Source organism: Loa loa, assembly GCF_000183805.2.
Source record: "Loa loa unplaced genomic scaffold supercont3.57, whole genome shotgun sequence".
Classification (NCBI taxonomy): Eukaryota; Metazoa; Nematoda; class Chromadorea; order Rhabditida; family Onchocercidae; genus Loa; species Loa loa.
In genome coordinates this window covers 224108-235130 of record NW_018108237.1, presented here as the reverse complement: position 1 = coordinate 235130, position 11023 = coordinate 224108, and the positions used below count along the sequence as shown (strand labels likewise).

The following is an 11023-nucleotide window of genomic DNA, read 5'->3' as shown; positions in this document are numbered from 1 at the left end:
CGGAAAGAGAGAGAGGGTGAGAGAGAATTGAATCCACTAAATTTGAATTCATCAAATTTTCGAAATCGACAAACAAAGAACCTTGTTCACTAGCAACTTCTGGGAGATACACAGCATCACGATAATGATGACTGTCTTGAAATTCAATCCTGAAAATTAATTTCTCTTAATGCACTTCACATAATAGTTAAACAAGTTAGTCGTTTTTTCTATAAACTGAAGGAATGTGAAATTAAATGAGGAGCTATAGCTCGTACACTTGTGCCCGCACGTTCTTAGCAAGTTTATTTACTTTCCGTAATAAACCAGTTCAAGAAATCAAAACAAAAGAGAACATTCTGCATAATCGTACCCCAGTCATACTCCTAAGACTGACGAATCAAGAAGCTGCAAACCTGATGCCATGAATGCCAACAACCCAATCGCGATAATCTCGAGCTTTTTCGAAATTAATTAAAATGCTCACAGTACAATGTAACTGATCAACTTCATGCAAATTGATAGGATCAAAACGTGAATCTTTGAAGGCACTGAAAAAGAATCAACCAATTTCGAAAGACAAAAAACCCAAATGTAATCTGATGCCGAAAATCAGAATTCACTTGAACTCAAAAAAATCTTAAGGATAATTAATGCACTTCTTAGTTTCCTTTTAATTTTTTTAGGATGAAAGAACTTTACTGACTTTGAAATCTCATGACAGTATTTCATTATCATTGTTTAGCCGATAACCTTTTTTCAGAACAATTTTTTAGTCTTATCACGAATACAAATATATTGTTTTACCACCATCATAAGAAATTATAGAATGCTGAGATGTTCTATTTCCAATTTTGGAAACTATATTTTTCATAATTCTACATGCTAATCCAAAATGCATTTGCTCAGAAAGCAAGGACAGAAGATAACGTGGTAAATGACTGTGGATCATCAAAATCTCTGCTTCACCGACTGCGCGAATGTTTTTGGATCAGCGTTTCCAAAGAAGAAACTCAAGAATGAACTGGAAAAAAAAACATCATTTCCAGTCAAAAAAAAGAAAAATTCGAAAAAACAGTACATAAATGAAATAGCGTAACGCACAGCAACGACACGTTTTGACTTGGAATCGAACGAGGAAACAACGAGTGTGATTCGTTTACCTAGGCCCCAAGCAAAAATGGGTTTAGCTTGGTGAAACCTAGGTTTTGAGCACGTTTCTTTGCTTACCAAAAGCGCCATCTAGAGTAAATTTGTCGCATAAAAGAATGCTCGCAAAGAAAACACTTTATAGACCACAATACATTAAATTAGTACCATTGCCCATCAAAAATTACAAATGGTATACACTACACGGACGGAAACACCCAACTATTACAAAGATTTAGTTCGACATTGAAACTCTGGAACTCGATTCTCTAGTAATCTTTGTTGTAAGTTGAAAATATGTTATGCTTTATGTACCAAATTATCACTCAAATCTAACAATCGTAATGCTCGAAACGATGAAGTTCATTTCACTAGCACTTAATCCTTCTCCAATCCTCCTCCTTTCTTCACTTGGTGTTTAAAAAATTGAAAGCGTAATAGTCATTAAAGAAGTGATTTTGGGCGGTAAGTGCAATCTTTCATCTCAGCTTATGTGGGTCTTTTGGCATGCAGTGACACTTTATTGCACAGCTACCAAAGACCTCAACAAATTAATCACAGTACTGAACGTATTATTCTAACTGATATGGAATGTATTCATTCACTACTATGGAATGTATCAATCTCCACTTTATACAGGTGGAATATAGTCAATATTTCGTAATCCATAAAATTTAGGCATCACCTAGAAAGATTCTCCAGAAGACAGAAACTGAAGGTAACACAAATACAGTGCTACTTTGGTTAGAAATAAGATTTCTCTGATGACTTAATATGAAAATAAACCGACCAGAAAAAACAATTAACGATGTCACTCTTTCTATGAAACCATATTTTTAAATGGGTGTTAACAACTATTTTCACAGCATTTCTGGTAGTGCAACACGTGACAGTGAACTTCAGCATTTAGAATTTAGCATTATTGACTCATAACAAAATTCAAGAATAAAAGAATGTATGAAACCTTATAATAGCATATTCATGTAGGCCTTTATGCAACACAAGGTTAGTGAACGTTCCAATGCAACCGCGTAAACGCCGATCATATCCCTTCTTCCAGGTGACAAACAGCGGACTAGAATTAAAATTAATGAGATTACAAAAATTGTTTCGACGTATTTTTACCAAATTTCGGCAATTTCCTCAAATTCTACAAAAAATTACATCCATCAAATCTATTCCTAACAATTCGGTAGAAAAAACATACTATTTTTCGTTTGGAATTGTTGGAGGTATTTTAGGAGCTTGATGATTGCGTAGTGCAGCATAGAGTACATCGAAACAGTATGCTGTCATGTGCAATGATGCGATACGACCGCTTATATGACCTGGCTAAATCATTTCGTAGTTATTTCTTAAACATAAATGAATGAATGGACAAGAGAAAAATTCAGTTGTATAACAAACTGGACTGAAATTTTTTAGTTCCTCTCATCAGCTGCCTTAAAAAAAACATTTCTACATTCAAATTCATAAAAGAAAAATGTAGGGAGCTATGTTCTCTGGTCCTTACTGTTCTTATCGTGTACTCAATAACATGTGTAACCTTAAAATTGATCTAAGAAACGAAAGGCGTAAAGAGAGCTGATGTAGCTAATCCCAGAATCTTTTGACATACTGTTTGCAGTTTTGCCATACATAAAGGGGATAGCCTTAAGCAAAAAGGTTTACTTAAGCTTTTGCATACCGTGATAAGTCCATTTCCTTACCACATTTTAGGTGTTTCATTATAATGTTCAATTTCAATCCTATCGAGACGAAAACGTATCACAGTAATGGCAAGAGCTAAGGGTAATTTGACGTTCATCACTCATAATGAGACTGCGAATATATTCTTAGTTTTCAAGTAATATTTTTGGAGAGTGAAGATAATATCACAAAACACAGCAAAAGTGAGCCATCAGCAACATAAAAAAGGTATGTTTTACCTTCTTTTCTAACTGATAGGTAGTAGTAGTGACAGTAACAGTGGAGCGTAACACTGGATGCTGGTGCAATCGGCGCGTTATGTGATAGTGCTCTCGGTGGCGCTTTTTCAAATTTGCTTTTGCTGCTCTCCTTTGTGAGTTACGCGATAGGGCCAGAAATACAAAAATATCAAACGTATTTGGTGATGGTAAATTTAATCTATTTTTTCTTTTTTTCTTTCCATGTCACTGCACTTCTTTGAAACTACATTCCAGTTATCGAAAAAAGGTGGGAGAAAATATAAAAGTCAGATGATATCAGATAAAATAGAAAATCTGATATTGTAGGTTGTTGTTAGTATGGTTAGGTTTCAGTTTTATCTTAAAAAGTTTTTTAAATTTGGAAGAATTTTCTCAATGAAGTAAAATCAACCGCCTGTGCAATTACTTTTACTTCATTAAGTGGGTATCGCAGATCTCTTCAGTGGAGAGAGTTAGAGAGCAGCAATAGCCACAGACATCACCAATGCTATGCTAGTAGGAATAATTTGAACTAATGAAATCAATATCGTGCAATTAATTCATACATTCCATTACCCACATTTGCAATATACTATATTTGTATCAGCTCTTATTTCTGGAAGCGAAAGAAAAGAAATGGGATCATAATATCAGATCAGCAGGCTTATTCGACGAGCAGTTGCTTGCAAGTAAGAAGCTGACGTAACAAAAAGAAAAATCGATCCTTGCAAACAGCAGAACATGCTGTAAAAAGTATGGCACAATATAAATGTCGCACAAAACGTTTTCTAATTCATAAACGCATGTAAATAGAAAGGAACTTTCCGCCATGAAAACATCTATTTGTCCTTCCAAAAGTATACATTTAAGAGCTAAAAAATAAGAAGGCAAAAAGGTGATGATGTAGAGATTAATGCTTCATGAACAATTTAATAAATACCATGCACTCAAGATCATAGAAATTTCTTAATGAAATACACGGGTTCTGCGTTTTTAGCATTTGCAACGATTCTCGTAAACCGAACAACAAGATAATGAGTAAAGATGAGCCATGTGCATCAAATGCGGAAGTTTATTATATTGCACGCGCTATACGCTAATGAAGACTTATCTATGCAAAATGCGTTTGCGACTTGCATATCGAATGTATATTCTAACACATTCATAACTGTTTAGAAAGTTCTGACGACGATTATCATTTACAACACACAGCGATGAAAAAAATACTGTATCAAATATGATAGTATAAATACTTTGCAAACGAGGATCTGCACTATTTATAAAGTAAGCCAAGTAGCCAACAGTGTGATGACTCTTGCAACTAGCGATTTCAGTATGATGCTGAGTCAGACAATGGCAAGTAAAGCATCTCAGCAAAACTTCATTTGCGGTACAAATAGCAAAACAAATCCATGTAAAATTGATTCACAAAATAAGTCAAACACTGCAGTGGTCGTGCAAGCAAGCAGAATGGTCCAGAATAAGGAAATAAGGAGCTGCCCTGAACGTTACCTAATAAGTATTATTGCCTAAAATTTATCCTATAAAACCCAGGACACGTATCTGCGCATGTATTGTTTCTACATTCCGAGTGGTGCACGAGTGGTTCATTAAGAATTAATGAACTCTCCCAAGCCAAACGCACTTTGTATTGATCTTTTTTTTGTTTAAAAATACAATATGCAAAAGCAGTAATCCTTAAATGCATGCAGACAACATTCAGCGCCATGTGTTAACTGCGCAAGAAGGCCACTAAAATACAATAATTCTATATCAGCAAATGTTTGCGCGTGCTTGAACGAAAAATACAGAAGCAAAAATATGTACGTGAAATTCTTTTTGTCGTATTATGTTTAAATTTCAATTTACCAACTTCACCAGCTATTATGAATTTGGCTAAGACGTCGCCAAGAAGTAGCACCTAAACAAATGCAAAAACTTTCCTTGATTTTAACTAAGAAAAAAGGAAAAAAACATACAATGTTGCAAGAACTGAGGTCGGTACTGGTACTGCTCATGCTTGATGTACTGCTGTGGCCGCTACTCAACGACGACATATCTTGCGGTTAGAACTGACGACGATAACGGTGATATAACGGTTGCAACTGCTGCTGCTAACTGTGTATTACTGCAGCAGCCCTGTTGTCTTGATGAGCTCGCCTTTTTGACGATACCCAAGTGCTCCTTACTTCCCGCCACCGTGGCTGCACTCCAGTAATCCACCGTTTTGTCCTCGTTATTTTCTTTCTCGAATTGAGAAAAGATTCACTTACTATGGTAGTCGTATCATATGTATTGACCGAACGAACATATGCAACGCAAAGATTTCAAAGGAAGAACATAACCTATGAATTTTTGGAAATTTATATCTTCGGAAATTTTAGAAATGACATATGTATGTTAAATTATTTGATTTCACATCTCTTCCTGTCATATTTCTTTTACACTCTGCAAACAATGCAAGCAGTATTAATTCACGTATCTTATTTCACCAAACCAATTCTCTGTGATTTTTTCATCAAAACATTTAATAGTCATGGTCGTAAGATTTGCGCCACCGATAGGCGCAGAATCAGGAAGTGTGCAACATTTTCCCTTCCTGAAGTCATAGCAGTTTAATACCTGTCCACCTCTGGCTTGGATAGATGGGAATCCTTGCAAGTAATGATCTATGTCTATGACTATAACGTCTTACGAAAGCACTGAAAATAAACAAAACAATGAAAATTTTATTGGTGGGTTCTTAGATATATGGAAAACCCGAACATAATAGCGAAATGCATGGAAAGGACAAAATTTTTTTTGTGGGTGAACCAAAAGCCTAATCATATTGTCAAAGAGGGTAAGACTAGGTCATATTGATAATAAGAACATCAGACTACTGAAATAGACACTTATCCTAGTTAGGGAGGATGTGAAGAAAGAATTAAGGAAAGAATATATGGGCTTTTTTATCTGCGATCGAGAACTGTGTTCTCGCGGTTTTGAAAAAAGGCTAGAAAATAACAGAATAGGAAACTAACATCAAATAGTATAAGAGACTTGAATCCGGATAGCAAGAACTCGTAGAAACCATCCACGATCAGAGTGAGAGGAAGCAATCACGGGAAGTTTACTGCTTAAGATGTATTAATACGGATTAGTGATCTTTGTTGCCTCAAGTTGCATTCTTCATTAATGAGAGATGAAACATGAATATCACAACTCCTTTATTGTGTGTATTTTTTTAGAGATCATTTGATAACTTTAATAAATATTCGGAATGAATCAGAGTTAATTGCTCATGTTCAAAAATTGGTTCTCCATCCAGAGGTGAAGCATTAATCATTCCAGATGGTCAAGATATTAATCATTAAATACATGGGTAGTTTTTTTTCCATTCTTAAAAGTTATAGATTCTCAGTTTATTCCTAAAAATCCCAATTTCCGGAACATTATCGAAAATTACTGCACCTTCAGAGTGACCAATTTTCCATATATTTTATATATGTGTGTCTGCACCTGAAATTCTCCAAAGACAAAAGTCACTTTACCTCCAATTACCAACCAAGTTAGATTGTTAATATAAAAAAGAAGCTGAATATAAATCCCACTAACAGATTAGTTTATGTGGAGTTTCTAAAGAGAATTCATGAGATACGAGAAACAATGGTTTTGCAAATGTACTCTATTCTAAAACTCCACATGAAAGTATATCAAATGGAACATATTCCATACAACTATTCCTGCTTACAGAAGAACGTCAGTTACTCAGTTACGAAAGACGATTTGAAATAATCACTGAAGCGGGTCCAAATAACCACGTTACACTCACCTAAAACGATCACGCTGGATCCACAAACTTGACGATGACCTGCAACAAACCATCAAACATTGATGCAGGGATCGTTGCGAAACGAACTACGTCCTACGTACAGATCGATTACGCGAGAAAAGCTGAGATAATAAGTCATTCGAGCGGTACCATCAATAATTTATGTATGTCATGGAACCCAGTCGATTTAATTCATTCATCTTTCAGTGACAGCTAATATGACTAAGGTTTACTTCCACCTCATTTCATAATTCCTGTTTTTGTGAACATTTCATCCACCCAACTTCCATTTCTTCAATTTTACTTTTTTTCTAGCTCAAATTATTCTGATTTCGTGCACTGCAAAACTGCTCAACAAGTGCGACTTGCATGACTGAACTTGACCTGATCCGACTTATGATTCGAAATTACACTCACTGATGTGGACTTCACTCTTTTCTGATACCACCCTTAACAAATAGAATTATATCCTCAGAAAAAAAAAATCTGAGGATATAATTCAACGGTATCTGTTGTGATAATAACTTGGAACGATAACTTTTGCGTTCCCATGCTCCTTCCTTGAAATCAGCTGAAATACTGGCCGAAGAGCAATTCGTGATCTCCCTTTCTTTCAATCCACTTTCCCTTTCCTCAGTGTATCAGTGGGCTTCTTCCCATCTGTCGTTGCTCATCCGAACTTTACTTTTAAGCTGTATTTGTTGTCATGACAAAGCCATTTACCAGATAAATCTTTACCATCAAGCTTCCCATAGCATCAGTATGTCAGGCTAGTTTTCGATCACCCTAAAACTGTGGCATAGCTCGAACTTACAAATCGCTTAGCCACCGTCACTTTTATTCACATCATGACCCTGTAAATAGGTCACCGAAACATCGAGGAAAGGCAATTCTCATTACTGTACGAAATATTAAGAGAGTATGCACCTGTAAATGCAGTGTTTGTAGAGTTATGATGCCTAATGAATCCAGAAATATCCATCTAGAATTTTTCTAATTAATTAGCTCCTCAAATGAAGTATTACGATATTGAGGAGTATCATTTACGGGTTTCCTTCATTCCGTATCATAAAATGATTCAAAGTTATACTAGACGGTCCTAGTGAGAACAGGAATGAGCATTTTAAAGGAGCTAGCAAGGACAACAAGGCGACACAAATCAACCGCCTTAATGCACAATAAGTTCGTAAGCTAACTAAATGATGCTATTTTTGTCAAAAGCGATTCTTGACGAACAGTTCCTTTTAACGGGATGCATCATCTGATACCAATTTTTTCAACAATCATTACATAGCGCATGGATATATCAGTCATTTCGTTTACAGTTAACACGAAAACAACATTTTGAGGCTCAAAAGGACGTTAATCGTAAGGGCAAATTCCTTATTAATTCAGATCACTGCTAGCATCATTTTATTAAAGACATAAAATAAATCCTTTTCTGCTTTCAGTAGAGCTCAAAAATTGGCATTGATGTTAATGATAATTCCTTATTTTGCAATATTTTACAGGTTATATTACATCTAACCTTATCACATGATAAGCCTTCACTTCTCCCAATCCGAACAGTCCCAGAAGAATAGGAAGACACAGAGGGATTATGAAACCGAAATCCTCAACAAATATCTATTGTAAGTCATCTCAGAGGCAATAATTTTAAATATTTTAAAATATCTACGGCTGTAATTGGTTGCGTGAAAATGCATTTAGAGGACACAAAGAGGCCTACCTATAGAAATGTGAGGAAGTGCGATAGCTGCGCATAATATTAGGAGAGATGCGGAACGATGTGTACCGATGCTGAGCTTCATAATTGTTTAATGAAGCTGGGATGGTATGGTATGCACTTCCTCTTCCTCCGCTCATTAAGAGATGAGGAAGGAGGAAGTTTACGCGCTGTTACGCTAGTAGTAGTAGTAGTAGTAGTAGTAGTAGTAGTAGTAGTAGTAGTAGTAGTAGTAGTAGTAAGTGGAAGTGGTAGTAGTAGGATGAAGAGGAGGAGGAAGAGGAGGAAGAGGAGGAGAAGAGTAGTAACGCTGGACAAATGTGCAGATGCGTCCATCGTAGTTGAAATAATAAGTAGCAATGTTTGTGAACTGTGATAGTAACACAATCCCAGTGGCTTAGTTATTTTTGATGTTTTTAGCTTCAGTGCACTTTTAAGCCTTTCAGCACAGTACACTTTCAGTGATCATATCTTTCTGTGTGGGATTCTTTTTCGGTACCACTGGGATATGTACACTGCAAAAGTATACATCACGAGAAGGTTCTTCACTGTGAATTCTTCATTCGTCATCCTGGTAATGTCAAGAGAAGGAGTAAACAGAAACTTATGACAAACACTCATCAATGAACTTGGATATTTTTGATAAGAATATAGATAACAAAATGCTGTGGTTGTTATAAATAGAATGATAAGTACATATTCATCACAATATTCCATCCTAACGCATTTCATTGACGAACAAATTTCAACTGATCTATAACTAGAAAGTTTTTGAATTCATAAGTTGACATTCCAACAGAATGACAACATTAGTTGATAGCGGCACTAGTTTCGATCCACTAGTCAACCAATCGACCGTAAAGGCAGATAAAAGGATGGCAAATCTCTCCCGATCGATGTTATTTACTACGAAACATGTAGGGATTGATGAAAGTATGATACATACACATACACATACACATATCCATACCCATACATACACACACACACACACACACACACATATGCATACATACACATACACATACACATTACATGCACAATACACATATACACATATGCATACGGATTACATACACATACACATTATACACACACACATACACATATACATATACATTACATACATACATTCACACACAGACACGAACAAACATACATGCACAAAAATTCCACTTCTAAATTTAGAATTACTATGAGAATGTACTCAGAGATTTTTTTTTTGCAAAATGCCGAAGTTTTAGAAACAAAAAAGAAGGAAAAATGAAAATTATAGGAAATGGAAGATTGGAAGAAAAGTTGATAGAAGATGGAATTTTAGTGAGAAACTGTGTTATTTAGCAATATTTCTGATATTCCTAGAAGTCCACCACTTATCTTCCAAGGCATACATGTAGATGACTTCTTTGGAGGTAAAATAAATCTTCGAAATGTTCTTCCCAATTAAATCATCTGGAAATATCATCTCAAATCACTAAGAGAATCCTCAACTTAGTGCTCACAACTATAATGAAAAACTTATCACTGCATGTCCATACGTGTCTTTAAACCAAACATGAATCATCTATTCAATTCATACTACTCTGCATTAATTATTTTGTGGAAGTCTAACATTTCGTGAAAAATTTTCATAAAAAATAATGCCCTATGAGTGCAATGTTATCATCACTTTCTTAACTATGCCAATTGTATTAATTAATTGGGGACTTCGAAATTGTTTAAAGTCGGAATTATTTAGAAACTAAGCCGTCGCTGACAAAGCCGAACTGATAAAAAGGGTACTACAGCAAGCTTCCCGTTCCGATAAGGGTCTTATTTCTGAATATATAAACAAACTTGCTGATATATTTGCCCCTCTGCAGTGCGACATTCATCGGCAACGGATACAAATGTTTATCGAATACAGTATATTACACCCACCAGTATTCCACTCTCTCCGTAATGACAGTTTAATCAATATGAAATGATAATTCATTCCAAATTTCGATTAATATTTCCGTACTGATGACTGATAATATGATGGAAATAAAGGAGCATCTGTCTCTTCTGTCAAACGAAAAAAGAAAAGTGTGGTGGGTTTTTTCTGAATCGTGGAGTGTGATATCGACCAATAGCCAAATATCACCAGTGTTGTCGATCGGCTTCCTAAGATCCGTTGGGCTGCTTTGAATTGGGTTGTGTTGTGTTGTGTTGTATTGGGTTGAGTTGAGTTGGGTCAGGCTGAGTTGCGTTGGGTGGATTTGGGTTGCGAGAGGCTGAGTTGGGTCAGGCTGAGTTGCGTTGAGTGGAATTGAAGTGAGCTGTATTGAGTCCACACCGGATTGTAAAGTCTTTATTGAACATAATGAATTAGCCGATTTACAATAGAGTTTATATGCATTAGAGAGTGGGAGTGGTTTAAAATAAAACGTTAAAAAAGGGGTAATT

The 11023-nt window shown here is 35.7% G+C and overlaps 4 protein-coding genes across 4 annotated transcripts in view; 1 reads left to right on the top strand and 3 right to left on the bottom strand.

The window, feature by feature from the left end:
• The window catches only part of LOAG_17285 (hypothetical protein), a 3637-nt gene extending 1177 nt beyond the window's left edge, over window positions 1–2460 (bottom strand). The window contains exons 1-4 of the mRNA XM_020449945.1: window positions 2336–2460; window positions 2093–2203; window positions 396–530; window positions 82–149 (exon numbers count right to left, since the gene is read on the bottom strand). Coding sequence (XP_020306458.1) covers window positions 82–149; window positions 396–530; window positions 2093–2203; window positions 2336–2424 — 403 coding nt within the window. The 5' untranslated portion in view covers window positions 2425–2460. The remainder of the gene's footprint in view (window positions 1–81; window positions 150–395; window positions 531–2092; window positions 2204–2335) is intronic.
• Window positions 2461–5096: 2636 nt separating this feature from the next.
• Window positions 5097–5885, bottom strand: LOAG_09145 (hypothetical protein; the record flags this gene model as incomplete). The annotated part of the gene is made up of 4 exons (XM_003144673.1): window positions 5097–5303; window positions 5535–5655; window positions 5745–5758; window positions 5817–5885. 4 exons carry the CDS (start codon window positions 5883–5885, stop codon window positions 5097–5099), a joined length of 411 nt encoding a protein of 136 aa, XP_003144721.1.
• Window positions 5886–8677: 2792 nt separating this feature from the next.
• On the bottom strand, window positions 8678–8932 carry LOAG_09144 (hypothetical protein; the record flags this gene model as incomplete). The annotated part of the gene is made up of 1 exon (XM_003144672.1): window positions 8678–8932. One exon carries the CDS (start codon window positions 8930–8932, stop codon window positions 8678–8680), a length of 255 nt encoding a protein of 84 aa, XP_003144720.1.
• A 464-nt stretch (window positions 8933–9396) lies between these two features.
• On the top strand, window positions 9397–9795 carry LOAG_09143 (hypothetical protein; the record flags this gene model as incomplete). Its single annotated transcript, XM_003144671.1, has 1 exon — window positions 9397–9795. One exon carries the CDS (start codon window positions 9397–9399, stop codon window positions 9793–9795), a length of 399 nt encoding a protein of 132 aa, XP_003144719.1.
• Window positions 9796–11023: the final 1228 nt, after the last annotated feature.